The 18601-nt window shown below is 46.4% G+C and overlaps 1 protein-coding gene across 22 annotated transcripts in view; it reads left to right on the forward strand.

Moving 5' to 3' along the window:
- Positions 1-18601, forward strand: part of Kalrn (kalirin RhoGEF kinase) — a 615547-nt gene that overhangs the window by 220210 nt on the left and 376736 nt on the right. For all 22 annotated transcript variants that reach the window (XM_057764996.1, XM_057764997.1, XM_057765000.1 and 19 more), the window contains exon 6: positions 15898-16020. In XM_057764996.1, coding sequence (XP_057620979.1) covers positions 15898-16020 — 123 coding nt within the window. The remainder of the gene's footprint in view (positions 1-15897; positions 16021-18601) is intronic.

The following is an 18601-nucleotide window of genomic DNA, read 5'->3' on the forward strand; positions in this document are numbered from 1 at the left end:
TGAGCAGCATCGGGGGAGGGCTGTGAGGAATGTTTGGGGCCTGGGAGTCTTTGGCTCTCCACTGTGACCAGGTCACAAGGCTGTATGTAAAGTCTACCTGTGCAGCCGCTACTTATGAATGGACCCCAGACAAGGAAATCCAATCAAAGATAGGGTGTATGTCAGGAGGGTGCACAGAACAGCCCCTGAGAAACATTCATCAGCTAACTCATCTAGTCACCGGACGCCTGCAACTTACTATGCACTCTGCCCTGTTCTGAGGAGCAGAGCCCTCTTTCCTCATGCATAGGACAGGAACACGGATGCAGGTCTCTCCATACCATCTAAGAAAGAGATGGCTTCCATACAGGAACCACTCCAGTGGCTAGTGCTTGGGTGAATTCAGAAACCAAGGTACTTGTTCTTCCTGGGGGAGATAGGATGAGGAGGTGTGTGTCTGGGAGAGAGAGCAGTTGGTAGTCTAAGAAAGAAGACAGCATCTTAGCTCTAGTTCTGTCTTGGAAGTGGAGGAGTGACTAGGGTACGCTCCTCCCTCATTTTTTTGAAGACAGAATCTTGTTGTGTTGTTGTGAGGCCAGGCTGGCCCCAGACTCAGAATCCTCCAGCCTCTGCCTCTTGAGTTAGATTACAGGCCTGCATTGCCCAGTGTAGGCTTGGCTCCCCATTTTGCAGAGCCAAGAACTCTGTACTGTAATTCATAAACTAAAACAAAGTATGTGTCTGTTTTGGGTGGGGAGCTTCTTCAAGGTTCTTTTCCGGGAATTTCACTTTGAACTAATCACTTTCCTTCCTTTTCTTTACTGGGACTCTCACCCCTACTTCCTCCTTTCCCATTTCCTGTCCCTGCAGGTGCAAGTCCTTAACACAGGCCTTCCCCACCCCGTTTTTAAATGTTTCTCCGATCAGTCTGCTTCTCCTTCCCTTTGCATCCCTGCTTCCTTCTGTGCCAGAGCAGAGGAGGAGCCACGTGTGTGACTCAGGCCTCTGGCAGAAGGCAGAGAGCACAGGCCACAGAAGCCAGGCTTCTAGAGACAACGTTAGGTTTGCACTCGGGGAAGCCTTCTGAAGTTTCCAGCCAGTAGCCCCAGCCCTGTCCCTGCCATGCCCCAAGGCCAGACTCATTCTGCTCCCTTCGGACAGCCCTTCAGGGGCTGGTTAGGTCCCTCATAGTCCTTCTCCAGCCTCTGCTCCATACAAAGTCCCTTGAGTTCTTCCAGTCTGTTTGCATTGCTGTGGGCCTTGGCTCTCAGTGTGGCCTTCCTGGGACCAACGTTTCAAACGGGAGAGGAGGGAGGAGTCTGTCAACCCTTCGTCCCGCTTACTTGGGCAAGACAGAGATTTTGTGTGCAGTGGTAGGAGGCGAAGTTGCTTCTTGCAGTTCATCCAGGAAAGCCCGGGCCTCCGCACTCAGAGAAGGGCAGTCTGCCACTCAGAAAGCCCCATGCGTAAACGCAGAAGGCTGTCTTCTCACGTTTAATTATAGGCATAACTTTGCAGTTTGGGTGTGTTGGATTAACAGGTTACTGGTGTCCAGATCAGTGTTGGTCTCTGTTCCTCAAGGAGAAGCCCAACTCAGGGGCATGTGTTGTTCCAGTCTCGTTTCTGGGTCCCACTGATCTTCCCAAGCACGGCAGAAATTACATCATCTTGTCATGGAGAGAATCAAAACCATCACTGCCTGCAGAAGCAGCATCACCCTGTGTCCAGCTCCTCCTGCGAAGGCATCTCAGTTCCCTGGAGTACTGCCTCTAGTCGGAGTCCCAGGTGGCTTTTTCCTCTGTGATCCCAGTCCATGCTCCCTAAGAAATCCACTGTAGTGCTCCTTTGCCAACCCCAGCCCCTCCTTAATAAACTGGTGTTTGTGTGTGTGTGTGTAACGGGGGGAGGGAGAAAGAGAGACTTGGTAAGAGAAATCATGAACTTTGCATATGGAGAGGGAAAAGGGAGTGTTTTTCACATGGTGATCAGGTTGGCTAATTGCCCCATTACAAGATATTTGTCTTGCCTGAAAACTCCTTGGGAGGCTGACTATACCAAGAGTTATCAAGAGTGAGTATGAACCCACATTGGCCCTGGCCGTCCCATCTGGTCTTCAAACTACTCGCAGGCCTCATATCACAGAGCCTGCAGATCACAGCCAGCTTGTTTTGATAACTCTGGTTTTGATAACTCTGGGTTCCTGGGAGGCACATTGTGCCCTCCCTGGGCTCTGTCAGAACCAAGCATTTGAACACTAGCCCTGAGCTGGCACAAGAGCACCACCTACTGCTGAGCCTTCCAAGGGCTTCTCTCTAAGGCCTTGCTGTTCCGAACTGTTGGAGTCGGCAGTGAGTTTCCTCCCACTGTGGAGAGTTTGTAGCAGAGCCCACATGGTCCTTCCTTCTGTAAGAACCCAGGTGAGGGCAGGTGGAGTGGCAGAGAGGATATGAGGGGGAAGAAAAGTCCTGGAGACAAGGAAAGGAAGTGAGACCAGGTGGTGAGCCAGCGTCAGAGAGGAAATGAAGGGAATGCCAGGCTGGCATCATTGATGACTGGCAGGGAGGAGGAACAACAGGTCCCTCAGTTATTCTGGGAGAAGGATTAATAACCAAGTGAAATCCAAAGTGTCATTTCTTCTGAGGCACAGAAAAATGGAGGAGGTGATGAGGTCTCTAAAGCACGAATGTGCATTATGGGGTCCTCGCATTTTTGCCGGACCCTCAAGAACAGCAGGCTCTTTCTTACCCATAGAAGCTTCCATCAGTCCTCTGAGGACTGGGCAGACTCTACTCCATTCACGGTGCTGCTTCTCTGCTCTGTATAAGATAATCTGTCAAGAGGGGTTTGGATGCCAAGCCTCTCCTCACACATGTACCTGAGCCTCACTTCCCGAAGGCTGCTGGGGCTTAAGAGGACAAGAGGGTACAGGGTGCTTGGGCCTCCTCCTCAGCCTTCCTAGCCCAGCATCCTTTGATACAGTGTCCATCTCTCCCACAGAGGGGCTCCCAGAAGTGGGGGCTGCCACCTGCTCAGCCGCCAGTGGAATCTTCTTCCCAGATGTGCGAATGACTGGCACAGCCGATTTTAGGATGCGTAGGAGGGCTGGATGAGAACATCAGCTAGACACTCCATTTTTACAGTAAAAATAATAGTTCCAATTTACTGAGTGTATCCTGTATGCCAGGAACAGCCATTAGTTCATCTAAATTAACTTGTCGAGGGGCCAGATCTCGGTGGATGCCTAAATTTAGCTCTGGGACAAAGTTGGGCACTCTTTTCTCAGCTTGTTAAATAGGATCTGACCTCTTCAGTTCTACATTTTGGGAAGCGAGTGAAGTGCATTCCCTTACTCCGTTCCTGAAAATATTTTATCAGTATTTGTGGTTTAAATGGAAAGAATTTAGCCATTCAGAGTCAATATCCCAGGGCTGCCTGGGCTGCCTCCTGGCTTGGCTGGTTCTAGTTCCTATCTGCGTGACTTGCTGGCTGTTGGGTGGCCATTCCATTCTCACAGGAGGGCAATGCATGGCTTGCCAGTGCTCCGGGGGAATGCAGTCCATCCAGGCACATGGGTTGGAAATGAAATGCAAAAAGAGGCAAAACTCTGTTTAACGCCTGAAAATATTTATACGAATAAAGAACGGCAACCGTTCCAACCTCGTCCTTAGGGTAAGTAGGATGAGCGTGAGAAGAGAAGCCCTTTGAGGCTCTGTAGGATCGTGTGCCCCTCCAGACAGAGCTGGGCTGCAGTGCATCTGTCAAGAACAGGCTGTGATTTTAGCATGAGGTTTTGCAGCCTGGGCTTCTCTAATCAGAAAGCAACTGCTTTCTGTGACTGTGGGTTTATCCCATCTGCGCCAAGGGAGTGGGAAGGAGCTGGCACGCATTCCGGATCTGCTGTGCATCATACTGTGTTCAGCTCCCTCCGCACGTCACCGTCTTTATCTGCTTTGCCCCAGACATTGCAGGGTTTGTGAGACAGGGTTTGTGAGACGGAGGTGGGGAGGGGAAGGAATCTGGAGAAGTGGAGGCAGAGGCTGAATTGGTAAGAAGTCTAAACTACATTAAATACCTTTGTATTTAAGACTGGGGTTAGCTTAGAGCACCCCCATCAGGAATAAAGTAAACCCGACTATATCCCTCCTCCCTGAGTTGCTCCCCTTTGCTAGTAAAGTCCTGGCACTTTGCCTTGCATGTGCTCCCATTTAGGACCCGGTTTTAACTCCATTTAGGACCTTGTTCAAGTGGTTCATTCTCATTCTGATGGTTTTTTTTTCCTTGTATACCCTTTTTAGCTGACCAAACCCTATTTTTTTCACATGATAAGTTTTACCACCTTCCAAAAGCTGCCTATGCTCTGCCCTACTTTCTTCTGCCGCGTTGGACCAAAGGCTCCTGTGTGTCAGCCCATCGTATATAAATTCATTAAAGTGTTTTACACATTCAATGATGTTAACAGAATAGTGACTGTACTTGTCTCCCTGCTAGTCTGTGACCTTGGTCTTCCAACCCAGTCTCTAATCCAGTGTCTGGGACTGAGTGGATAATTAACAGGTGAATGAAACATTGTATTTGGGCTGGAAAAAAATAGAAAACTGGATTGAAAGAGGATTAAATATAAAAGCCGTGTATTATTTCTCAACTTTAAATAGACGTGCAGAGGCTAAGCTTCAGGCAGAGAGATGGACTAGTGAAGTCTGTCATCAAAAGCCCAAGAGCTTTCTACCCCAGTGTTCTCCTCAGAGCTTCACCCACGACTCCCCCGTTATCCTAAGATGAAAGCCAACGGTCAGAGCAACAGGCTTCATTTGTTTCACCCAGGGGCCAGTGGGTTGGGAAAAGGAAAAAAAAAGGAAGGAAGAGGGTACATTCAGACAGACACCGGCTTCTCTTCCCCAGGATCCCCAAGCAAATTTCCTCTCAATTTCATTGCTTTATACTGGTTGAGATCTGCTCATCCCTGAGCCAGCGAATAAGGAGAAAGAGAACTAACGTGGTTGTTTTTAACAAACCATTTAGTGTGGAATGGACGCTGCTGACCATCAATGTCCAACCTGATTCTCTAGGAGGAACTTCCTTAGGGTCAGTCATGTTACACGGTCTCTCTTCCCTCCGGGGCTGTGGCATTCGGTGGTTAAATCTTAGTTTAAGGGATACAGTTCTAAACTTGATACATTTCAGGTATTCAGTAGGTCCATATAAGTTTGTTACAACCCTGCTGGATGGTCAGATGCAGTGCCTGTCATCACAGAAGCGTTCTGGGGACAGTTCGGCTATGTCTCACGGCTCTGCTGCTCTCCTGTTTGCTTCCTTTCCTCTCTAAGACAGTATGCTACTTTCTATTTATGTGTTTCTGCATTCATTAATCCTCTTTTCTGTGTCTACTCTGATGTTAAATCCACACACAAAAAAAAACTTAAGTTTTTAATTCTAGAGTGTTCATGTAATCCTTTTTTTTTTCTAGTGCTGGGAATCAAATTCAGGGTCTCAGGGATGCTGCGTAAGCACTGTACCATTGAGTCAAACACTTACCCACATGATTCTTCTTGTGAATTCCAGACCTATTGCAGTCTTCTGTGACCTAACCCAGAACACCCCTCCTTGCCCTGTCCTGTTCTCTTCAGATGTTAATCACAGTTATTTTGGAGGGCTTGCCTGCTAATTCAATTCTAAATCATCTCTAGGTCTGTTCCTGTTGAGTAATGTTTTATTATAAACTACCGTTCTTTGATTCTTTATATATCTGAGAATTCGGACTCTGTATTAGAGTGTATACACTATAGACGTTTCTGGTGGAGTCATCTTCCTGTAGCTACCGTGATAGCTGGCCAAGGAGAGGACTAGGTCACCAGCGAATCATCATGACCTTACAGAAATTTGGTGTAGGCTTTGCTGTGGTAGGTGCACTTCCAGGTTTTCCCTGGTCCAGGCATATTCTCGTTCTGAAGCCTTGGCCCTTTCCTACAGCGTGCTCTTCCTGTGGTCTGAGCTGAATCCCACAGCTTCATGTGAACTGAGTCTTTCTGTTCGACTCACAGTGAGCCTCACCTCCTGTCCCTTCTGTCTGTCAGACCTTCAGGAGTCTTGTCCTTGATTTAGGATTTGACCAGGAACCTGTATGAAGTCATGGTAAAAATTATTAGGAATCCTTTCTAGAACTCTCTCCTCCCTAATAACCTGTCTCCTAAATCCCAGGTACCTTGCCAGAATATTATCTCTATTTTTAACACTTGCCAAGACCAGTGTCACCATGCTGGAGAAGTGGCTCATGGGTAAAGTTCATGCCTGACTTGTTTAATCCCCAGAACCACAATAGAACCACTGCTGTTGAAGTTCCTAGTTTCCTGTTCTATAGTCTGGAAAATACCAGCAGGGAGAGAACGGGGAAAAAGGGGAGACTTCAGTGTGTATCCCTCCCTTCAAAGATCATAGTCCATGCTGCTTGTTGATGGTAGGGTAGAGTCTCATAGGAGTTCCCTTACCACTGACATACCACGGTTCACGTAAACTAGTTAAACAAAAATGCAAAATAAAAATCCTACTAACTCTAAATTTCAAGAGCAGGGCCCAGAAAGCTGTCGATTTTAAGAAAACCCTTCAGATAGTTCTTCATTAAGGCCAGGCTTATGAACTATTAAGGTAAACACTAAAGAAATATAGAGGAAACATTTGTCAGGAGAGCTTCCTCTGGTCAAAGAAGGCATTAGGAGAAATTGAGACTTCAGTTTAGAAGGAAAGGAATGATCTGGAGATCGGGGCTTGGAGCATTTGGCTAGAGGAAGATGTGGGCCACGGTGTGGAAGGGGATGAGCATGGTGTGAAATGCTTGCACGGCGGTGAGTGAATTGACTTGGCTGGGGAGCATGGTCGGTGTGGAAGGGGATGAGCATGGTGTGAAATGCTTGCATGGCAGTGAGTGGACTGACTTGGCTGGGGAGCATGGTCGGTGTGGAAGGGTGCTGCGAAATGACAGGGTGAAGCAGATGCATGAGAAGCACTAAGAAGACTGGATTTTGCTTTGCAGATTAGAAGCAGTTGGTTGTTGGGGGTTTTGGTTTTTGACTGAGGGGATGCCCTGCTGATATGCTTGAATGGCAGTGAATAAATTGACAGGAATAAACCTGGCCCAGGCAGGTGGTTTGGCATAAGAGACAGAATGGAGTTGGAGAGACCATAGGGAGGTAACTGAAATAATCCAGGTAAGAGAGGCTGAGACGTGAGTAGCAGAAGCATTAGAAATGACACCTAAGGTGGGCTCTGGGACGGAGTCAAGAGAAGGTGATAATATGTTGGAAAAGATATGGCAGTTTGACAAGTGAGCAGGAGATCAAGGGGACATTTCTGTTGTATCCACATGTGCCATGTATTCAAAAGGAATCCACAGAAACACATTATTTTCATGTGTATTTAGAAGATAACTTGATAGTGGCTTAAATGCATGGATTTCGGCAGCAGGCGAGCCCAGATCTGTCTTTAGTATGCTAGCTTAACCATGTGACCTTGACTTGAATCTCCTGAATCTGTCTCTTCACCTAGAAAGGGGCGGTGATGGCCATTGTCACCCCTTAGAGCTGTTGTAAGGACTGAGGTCATGTGTATAAACCCCATTGTGTGGCACCTGGCACCTATTCATTCTTGTCAGTTATCTGAGAAGTCACAGATGGAGAGCATCCTGAAACAGGAAATTGCATGGGATGTCAGTTCAGATGGACATTAGATTCTGAATTTATCTTCATCACTTGTAAGCTGTGTGATCCTAGGCAATTTGCTTCTTATTGCAATCATATCAGTATCTGCGGGAAGTTGGCCCAGAAGCCCCTGAGGCTGTTCAAATTCCTTGTGATAAATGACTTAATATTGACATATAACCTACAGACACCTTCCAACGTTCTTTAAGTGGTCTCTAGATTCCTTATGAGACACAGTGGAGATGCCACATGAATATTTATTTTATTGCATTATTTAGGGAATAGTGACTTGAAAAAAGTCTGCGTGCATTTTGTTCAGTTACAATTTTTTCATATGTTTTTGATCATAGTAAGTCCCCAGATTAAAAATCCTCAGCGATGCAGAGCCAGCCATACTAAATTCTTGCCATGTAACAACATTAACGTGAAGATCACTTGAGCCAAACTGTGGCAGTCCAGTCCTTACAGTGTCATAATAAAGGTTCAAGGGACACAAAAGGAAGCCATGAGTGGGCAGCTAGTGAAGTGGAAGGCAAGTGTGGAGAAGTCAATGGACTTGGCAAGCTTCCAAGACTAGGATGTTCCTGCCATTGCCATCATGCTGAGAGTAAGTAATAAATGTAAGGAGAGAGTTCAAGTGTAAGAAAGCCCCTGTTTCCACAAGACAATGTTATTGGGTGCCAGGAAAGAATGGGGACTCTAGACAGATCTGTAGAAAGCACCAGGCTAAGCGAGCCAGCCAGGTAGTGTCAGGAAAACAGAAAATGAAAATGTATCCATTCTTCATGAGAATAAAGTCAAACAGACTTGAGAAGTAGGGGTACCTGGCTTTCGGCTTGTGGGTGCAGACTCGAGCAAGCAGTTAGCAGACCATATGGTAAGAGCTCCAGGAGGAAGCCGGTGGAGGACAAGCGAGAGTGGCAGAGGTAGAGCATACTCTGGGAGCTCGGGAGAAGAAGGAAGCTCTGGCTGGGACTCTTCACTGCATCAAAGTTAGGAGCATCAACAGGAGCTAGACATCTTGGGTTTGATTCTTTCCTTCACTTAGCTGTGTGCCTCTGGCTCAATAGTTAAATTCTTTGAGCCTTGCCTTCTGTTCTGTAAAATGGAGTAATGATACTGGATATTAACAATGGGGAAATAACTATGAGATTATTGAGATATTAAGTAAATTAATACATGTCAAATGTTTAGGACATTATCTAGCACATGAGAATAGTTAATAAATAGTCACTGTTAGGACTGGTTTTTCCTACCATTTTTGTTATGTGGGAAAACTGAAACTGAGAAAGTGGGGTGAAAAAGAAGAAGACAAGGAGAAAGCACAGTACTATGTTCAGTGTATTCTGGGTTTAACATTGCAGTTAACGGCTGCGGGGGAGCCTTAGTCCCTTCTAAGCATTTAGAATTACAACCTCAGGAAGCCGTGTTTGACACCCATCTATAAGAATGCTATTCATAGCTTGCTACCAGATGCCCATCCCACTAGCCCAGCTCAAGTGCAAGGAGATAAGATCTGCCTTAGCAACTACAAGTGTGGGCATGCTTAAACTCAGTGCTCCATGGTACCCTGTATCTTGTAACACTTGACACAACCAACAAGGTCCTCACAGAGAGCATGCTCCTTAGAAAAGTCACCACTCAAGGCAGCCCAGGTTTTGATGTCCACATTGAGGCATATGCAGTTTTTTTTTTTTTTTGTAGTAATTCCCAATTCAGGTACAGCTTTCCAGTCAGAGAATGTCTTATTTATGTTTCGCCAAGATTCAATAACATGCTGGCTTGAAGCATCTTTATTTGTTGCCATGGAAACAGAATCTCGATGCTAACTGGGGGTTAGATTGCTATGCAGAAGGAAAGGGTTTTGCTCATAGTGGGCATTTGTTTGTTATAAAGAAACCTGGACTGTTTAAGTTGTGAAGAACAGTGATGTTAGGTACAAGGAATCTGGGTGGAAGATGAAGGAAATGTGCTATGGCACAGAAGTGTATTTACAGGCACAGCCCAATCAGTAGCACTGGCATCCTAACTGATGAATGAGCAAACAGTGATGCTGTCCCCTACATAGCCAGCTGGGCCCTCCTCCATGGAGCAGACAGGGTTTGTGACCAGGAGAAAGCAGCTTCCTTCATGCAATGTGTAAACGTCCATAGACAGACCAGCATAACAGAAAACAGGCAGAGCTGAGGACACCTTGTCTTCTCCTGTAGGTGTTTATTACCAGGACAGCTATCAGGCATGTCTCTGCCTCTCTGGAGATCTGTGTAAGGATGGTCTCTTCAGACCCTCCCCCCTCCCCCTGCCGCCGCCACATACACACCCCCGTAGTCTGAAGAACTGAATGAAGAGTCAGAACAGGAGAGGTGACTGAATACAGTGAGAGGTCTTGAAACCTAGAAACTAGGTTGACGTTTGGAGTCCTTAATATTCTCTCTTCCTTGTTTCTCCCCTTCCCTCCCTTCTTCCCTTCCTCTTCCTCATTAGAAAACCAGGAAAGCTTAATCCTAGGAGAGCAGAAAACCGGGGCTGAAGGGTCTTGAGACTCCTGCAAGAATACTTACATGAGGACTGTGTGTTTCCGCTTTTGCATAGGAGCATGTGCCCCGGGGCAGCCAGAGTTTCTTTGAAAGCAGAATTGTAAAGTCAGGAAATCTGCCTGGTTCCCGTGACGCTTATAGGGCCTCTCATCTTTTGTCTAAGGTCCCTCTGCCACCTTATTTTAGAATCACAGCCATGGCTTGTGTTCAGAAAGGGCCTATTGAGCTCTTTCTGTATCCAGGATAAACTAATTCCAAAAGGGATTACAGGAAAAATGGCATTTTAATAGGCATCTCTCCTGAGAGTGTGTGGCGGGTGGGGTGTGAGGGGCTGTTACAAACCACAGGAAGTGCATCTCTAGAAGCAAAAGAGCAGGGCCATGGCAGAGGGGTGGAGAAGGGGAAGTGTGGGTGCGTTCATGCTGGGTGGAGGCAGGGAGTATATTGGTGGAGAGGCTTGTGTAGGCAAACATACTCTCAGGATCGCCGTGTGAGCGAACGCTGGCGCCTCTGGTCCGCTCTCTGCAGTGGCCCGTGGTTGCTCGAGTAGAGCATCTAGGGAGTGGGCTGTGAGCGTCTTGTACGCGTATGAACTGCAGGTGTGAGTCCCGCTAGCCCGTGGCGCTTTTTTCAGGTATGAACTTGCAGCTTAACACCCACACCTTTCATCTCTTGTTTTGATTTAAATGAAAATATTTGGGAGTAGGCGAGAGTATACTCATTGTATGGATTTAAAAATCCATATGTATGTAGCATCCAACAAAGTTTTTCCCAACCCATCATTTTATTTGAATGTCCTTGGTAGTCTAAGATTTAAAAAGTATAAATTGTTATTCCTGTTTTATAGATAAAACAAAAACAAAAACCGGAGTTTGAACCCTTGATACAGCTTGGTAAAGTTCATTCAGTAGCTTGTAATGATTTGTGTTCTCTGCTGTTTGGACTTTAACACACAAGATTTTGTTCTATAAAAGACCTTGTTTCCAGGGCTTAGCAAAATTCACCTCCAGGTGGTTGTTGGACCTTTCGGGGCACATTTTTATCAGGGTACAGGGTGTTTCCTTGCATGTACTAGGATGTACATAACCAGCCAAAAGAAACCCACTGGTTATTTTCTCATGTTTCCCTTAATCAACTGAGCAAGGTCGAGTGTGCGTATCTTCTTTGCAATGAAATCTATAATCAGTGTACAGCACTAACAATGGTCCCGTGGTTTGAGAGTTAGGTGACGTCAGACGCTTTCACTAAATGAAGAAAAATAAACACGAGATTTTTACTCAATATCCCTGCTCTATGCAATAGTTATGCTTCATTAAAAAAAGAACAATAATAACCTTTTAGCTACCCCATCTTTAAAAAAATGGAAAGTCGTGTTTATTTTCCTAATTTGCATTTAAATAGATTCCTTCAACATTGACTATTTATGAAGAACCAGATTTGTGTATTTTTACTGAAGTTAGCCAGCATAAAAAATTACTTAGCTTAGTTAAAACAAAACATGAAAAAACAACTCAAGTGGCTTTCATATAACATCTTTCTTAATAAGACAGAACTATGTACTGTTCAGGCAGAAAGATAATTGCATTATTTAGGTATGACCCTTCCTCTTGGAAGGATTTTGTTGTGGTTGTTATTATATTATATTTTGCTGAGTATAATATTTGTAGTTTCTCAAAACATGGGGGTGGGGATATAAAGAATCTAAAGCTACTGTCGATGTATTGTTTATTCCTCTGTTACATCTTTAGTTTGGTCTGACTCATGTGTCTTCCAGATAGTCAGATTCAAATGAATCAAATTATAACTGGCTCTGGCTTGAGGCTAGGAATATTTAGAAAGGTTTTTCTTCTCTGGACATTCACAACCCTAGACATGGCCAATTGCCATCTTCTCTCTCTCCTCTTCTCGCCCTCTCCCCTCTCCCCCATTTCCTTTATTTCTTCCAGCATGTATTGGGAGAATACTATCCTCAGGCATCTGTGATCCTTACCGATAGTGTAGCCATAGAGAGGAGGTAGCTGGGAACTGGCAAATGAGTGGTAGCAAGCACCTTTCCTTGGCTGGGGCGTCATGGTGTGCACAGCCTCTCAAAGCCTGGCTGGGACAGTCAGGGCCATGCAGCACAGGGTGGAGCCATGATTCTAGAATGTCACTTCTCTGAGCCTTCTCTGTGGAGAGGACCTGATGGTATCCTCACGTGATACGGGTTGAGGGTGCGAATGGACATGGAACTTCAGCTAGAAAGCACCCGAGGAATGTCATAGCAGGGACTAAGGAGCTGCTTTTCTCCAACTGTAAAACAAGGCCAGTGTTCTTGCTATGTTCCTTAATCGCCAAAAAATGAGCTATAGAAACCTGAATATATATATATATATATATATATATATATATATATATATATATACCTTCTAACCCAGGAGAGTCCATGAAACTAATTTTTGTTTTGAATAGAAAAACCGTTTTTCATGGGTTTCAAAAATGTGCCACTTGTCAGTCAGCATGCCCACCTTCATTCTAGGAATCTGTCCCTTGCAAATCAGAATATGTAATATGTATCAGAACATATGATATACTATTCAATAAATGCCAGCATACCCACTTTCATTCTAGGACTCTATCCCTTGCAATATATTTCAATCAAAATTTCTAAAGAGTTTTATGGCTCTTTGGGGTCAGAACACATATTCACATGAGGCCATGAGTCGCAGTCCAGGCTTTTTCTTCTCTTCCTGAGACACAGGTTACTCCAGTTTCTCCAGAACAAGCTAGGCTTTGTCAGGGCGCCTCACTTCCAGGAAGTAGTTCATGAGCAGAACATGAATTTGGGGGTGGCATTGGTGCCAGCATCAGCCTGCGAAGTGCTGATTCAGCAGGGTGCACGGCTGCTGTGGCCACCTCTGTCTTGCTCTTAGCTCCCTTTGCATTGCTGTCTACCTTGTCTGGCCTATGTCCAGCTCTCCTCTCTCTGCAGTCCAGAAGGGACCTGGTGCCCAGCAATCTAATTGCTGTGGCGCCGTACATACCTCATCTGCCTGTTGTATATCCGAGTAGTTAGTTATTCAACAGAAAACACAAGGTCCCTTCTGGGCTGCTGAGATCGCCAAGACGGGACATGGAGTGAACACTCTCCTCATCACAAGCTCCAAGGACTTTAAGAATTTCAGGTTTTCCTTAACTTTATTGATTCGTTCGTAAATAGGATAAGGGATGAGAAATTATTTTGACCTGAGGTTTGGAGGAAGAATTTTAAAGATCAACAATTACAGAGGGAGAATCTGCTACATGCCCACGCTTGCCTTCTTTTCCTCTTCATCATTAGTGATAACTAGGCCTTGGGGGAGCTCGGGGCAGCTGCCTGCAGTCTGGGCTGCCGGGGGCTGATGGGGCAGAATAGCACACACAACAGATATCTGCTTAGGCTGCTGAGGAGACCCAAGCCTGAAGTAAACCCTCTGCCACTTGAGTGCTTCTGGGGGAGCCATCCGGATTAGCGCTTGGCAGCTAATGTGAGTGGCTAACAGCCCTGATGTCTCTCTCTAGGCACAGACACATAAACCTAGCAGCCCACAGGCATATCTGCGTGAAACTCTCCTGTGCCTCTCAGACGCAGGACATCCAAACGGTAGCCCACTGTGTCTGCCCCACCCGCAGTTTCTTATCCTCATTCTTCAGTAGCCCCCATGGTGGTACTTGGGATTACAGGGACCAGTATGCCATAGCTTGTCTCACTAGCTGTTTCTCGCCTCCTCTCCAAGTGATGATGAGCTTTGGGAAGGTCCTGCCCAAAGGGGCTCTCAAACCTATCAACTTCTCTGATTCTACTGCCTCTCCAGGCCCTTACCTAGACCTGGATTAATGTGCCATCTCCCTAAGTATGCCCTCTGGCTGGCTCTCCCTAATCCACATCCCAAACTGCTGCCACAGCTCGTTCATACTTTATAGCTCAACTGAGGACCTTTCCCCGCACTGTGCTACCAGTATGTGGTCCACATCTCTAAAGCATATGCCCTTCATGGGCAGCCTGTGCCTCCCCGGCCGCATTTTTGTCAAGCCAGGCACAGTAATCACCACCGAGGTAGTCTCAGTGCCTGCAACATATTGGGCTGCCCCAATTTTCACCCTCTATCCCACCCTCACTTCACAAGGTCACCTAGCCTGATGCCCTAGCTCTCTACATGAAGGCCTAACACAGGATCCTCCGTCCTGGGGAATGTATTATATTGTTCTTTGTCCTCTGCTAGTATCTCAGGTTAGCCTCTATCAAATTTATAGAGTTTAGAGTTTTACACACACACACACACACACACACACAATTAGAGAAGAGGAGGACATGGATTTGAGAGAGAATGTTGAAGGGATACAAGAAGAGTTGGGGGAAGGGAAGGGCACCATTGATGAAAATGTGTTATACTCATGTGTGAAATTCTCATAAATAAAAATAAATAAACATAACCTAAGTCCACATCTGTACACTTTATAAAAGCCACCTAATGTGTTCAAGAAACACATTTTTGACATTGTTGGCCCTCCATCACCTTGGACACGGCAGGTATCCGCTAGATACTAGTTGAGGAACTTGAAAAGCAAGCTACTTTTCTGTGTGAAGAGAAGAGCTAGCAGAGGAAAGCTGGTATAGCCTTCGTACCCCTGTCGCAGAGCTCATCTGGTCCTCTCACCATTCTGGGAGTGACTGCGGCACCCCCACACACACACACATGCACACGTACATGCACACACACACATGCACACACACATGCACACACACACACACACATGCACACATGCACCTAAGCGCATGATCATGGTGCACCTGACCTGAGAAGAGTGCTCCTCTTCTCAGGTGATGCTCACACCTTTCCTGCTCACACCCGTCTCACTTGGTTGCTCTAGGCGGTAATCTATACGAACCCTAAATTAAGCTGGGATGAAAATAGAGAGGGATTCTCACCTTAAGACGTCCAGGGACACAATGGGGCTCACACCCAGCTCCGTCAGGCCCTACTGTTTGCTGAAGCTGCCTTGACTCTGCCCTTTCCTTTCCATTGGCTCTCAGCAGATGGCTGCAGCAAGGCAAGATGGGTGGCACACAGGACAGTGTCCAAGGAAGAGAAGCTGCATCTGAGGAACTCACAAACTCCTCCCATCTTACTGTATTGACCTGGGTCACATTCTGTTTTCTGAGACAAACTGAATTGAGTGGTTAAGAAGAACTGGTTGGCTTAGATCTAACATCCTGAAGAGCTAAGAACTGGAATTGGGGTTCTGATCAGTCCCCTTCAGTGTAGGGGCTACCTGGAAGAGACATGGCTTCCTAAATGAGTAGATTAGGGCTCCCAGCTTGCTTTATCACTGCTTATCCTCAAAGCATGTGTGGGACCTTCCTGGGCATTCTAAAGGCTTTACAAAGGGCAGTAACTAGTTTGTTAATAAACACCACCACCTCCTCAATTCTCTCCATCCTGTTCTATTTTGATGGTAGGCTCTGTAGAGAAACAGAAGCTGTCTTTAGGTCTTTATACTAAAAACTGAGAATTCTCCTGTGAAACCAGACTGTGGCCCACCCTGACTCCAGAGAGATGACAGCTTCTCCCTGGGAAACAACTAAAGGGCTTTATTCTTCCTGCAGCTTTGACTGTTTTGTCCTGCTTGACTTACGACCTTTCTCATCCTCCTGTCCATCTTCTCCCTTCTAGATGTTCGACTGGATAAGCCACAACAAGGAGTTATTTCTTCAGAGCCACACCGAGATTGGAGTCAGCTACCAGCATGCACTAGACCTCCAGACACAGCACAATCACTTTGCTATGAACTCCATGGTGAGTGGGAAGGCCATTTCCAACAGGCCTCTGGGCTAGGGCAAGAAAGGAGCATGGCGAAGAAGAGGAAACAGCAGACTTGAGTTAGAACAAGGAACACTGAGCGTGCAGATCTTTTAGCAGTCCGTTTCCCAGAATGGGGACCTGTGCAGGGCACTGGGCCAGCCAGCTGTTCCTACATCAGATCATGACCCCACTTCACACTATGAAAGGAATGTGCTTGAGGGGGATTAGCTCAGCACAAGACTAAAAGACAGGCGAGTCACCAGCTCCACTTCGCTGACTGCACTGACATTTTCTTGGTCCCTAGCATGGATGAGTCACTGAGCAGGGATGGAGAAGGGCTTCGAGCTACAGTATATTGGGAAGTGTTGAGTGAGTCGTGGCTGCTTATAGTGGGAAGAAGAGCCTTGTGGGATGCATGATTGCTGCCTTCAAATATTTGAATGCTGGTTTGGAGAGAAAGGAGAATTGTTTTATGTCAGTTTAGAAGGCAAGAGTTTTTAGAGGATGGTAGTTTGTGGAGTGGGCAGTATGTGGCTTACACAGGGGTGGTGCACGGTGGGAGTGGGTGTACATCACGGGAGTGTTCAAGGATGCGTGGATTAAGAGGAGACCATTTCCTCTCAATGCAGCCATAGGGCGTTCACCCCCATGTTTCATCCTTTCTTGAATCTCCATTCCTTCATCTGTGAAATATAAATCATAACGATGCTAGAGGTTGCTCAGGTAATCAATGAGATCATTGTAAAGCAGTTGGAACTGTGTCTGGTGCGTGGCAAGTCATCAGTAAATGCTGATGTTATGATGGATGGGGACTTGTGAGTCTAGTCTGGATGACATGTGATCCCTCAGAAACCTAGCTTTGGGAATAGCGTATTTTCTGTGTAATAGCTCCACGGCTTCCCTTTGAGATCTTCTCTGTCCTTAAGCCATATTATATTCCAAACATATGGAGCCTAAGGATGTCTCCACCAAAGATGCCCTTCTTTGAGGTCTTCCTTTGGCTGTTGGTTCAGAGGCAGAGCTCCAGCATCCCCCATGCACCTGAAAATCAAAGGTGCTTTATCTTTTGCGGCTTTGTGCTGGGAGTAGGGAGAGTGTTAGAGAAATACAAACTTGAACGATGACAGGGGCCAAGAAGGAAGAGAATTTCATAGTCAACCACCAGCCAACTTGTTTTAACCGTGCTGGGGACTAGACTTAACATGCTGAAGAAGAAATGATTCCGTCTCTCAGTTGTTCATTATCTGCTTGCCGAGCTGAAAACTCATCTAGAGTGTAGCCTCATATGTGCAGGGCCAAATCTGCTGCGTTAACTGAGGACATTAAAATCTAAGCAGCTGAAAGCCAGAGTTTCTTGTTCCTGGTATACATTCATCACCAGCTAGTGGGGTGTAGGCTCATCACAGGCACTGGCAACAGAGTCAGGAGCAGCCCCCATCTCAGATGGGCCAAAGTGTGAAACCAAACACAGCTGGCTCTGAGACCTTCCACCTAGAAGTGGCATGTCCATTCTCCGCTGGCCGGTTCTCATGCACATCTCAGTGGCCAATGTCAGTCACAGCACCACCTCTGACTTCAAGGAGGCAGGATCTTGTCGCTTCAGAGCTGGCTGGCTGGTGGTGAAAGACCACCATAATGGCAAGCATAGGGAGCCACCAAAGGCTGCTGGGTAACGGCATAAAGTGTGAAGTTTGAAAGATCACTGGCTGCAGAAAAGAAGGTTATGAGGCCAGGTAGGAACCAACATAAATGTGTGCTCAGTTTGGACCACAGCAGAGTCTTGTGTCCTCTTCTAAATGTAAAGACTCCTTCCCTCCCAACGACAATCATCTCTTATCCCCAGACTCAGTCCCACAGGAACAAAGTAATTGATCACAGGTGATTAGGACTGTGAACTCAGATCTAGTCGGGTCTGATTATCTGTGTGCCTTGTGGCTTTTCCCTGATGACATTCGTAAATTCTGTGTCAGAATTTTCACATCACCGAACTGCCAGACCCAGAGGCTGTCAAGCTTACTTTAATAAGCAACCAAGACAGGCATAATTAGGGAGGTAAGTCTGCCACCGAGCCCCTTGAAGTCACGCATTAGGAAGCTAGACAGAAAGCGCCTTTGGCTTTGAATTATCTGCATTTACTGCTCTCCCCAGTTAGTGTGGGGTAACTCCGAGTTAATGGCACACGGAAAACCTTTACTCTGACAGATTTGCTGTGGAAGTCCTTTTCAGGACACAAGCAAGGGAAGAAATCGTGAAGAGTGGTGTCGTCTGGAACTGGGAGACGAAAGGTTTAATGCCCAACAGCCAATTAGTGTAGAGCAGCCCATCCGCAGCCTCCCTTAGCTCCTCAGTGAATGTGCCAGCCAGCAGCAAGCAGAGGTGTCTGTAGCCTGATTAGGCTGGATCCCCTCTTGGGCTGCTGGGAAAGAGAAGGGAAATCCCAGGATTGTTTGATCAAATTGCATGGGCACCAGTGCTCCATAAACACAGCCCAGTACTCTGGTTTCCTGCGAAGTTTACCGGTTTGTTATTAAAAGGGGCTTCCTACATAGAGGGATGGCAACGTTCCAAACAGGTG

This window comes from Chionomys nivalis, chromosome 3, assembly GCF_950005125.1.
Source record: "Chionomys nivalis chromosome 3, mChiNiv1.1, whole genome shotgun sequence".
NCBI lineage: Eukaryota > Metazoa > Chordata > Mammalia > Rodentia > Cricetidae > Chionomys > Chionomys nivalis.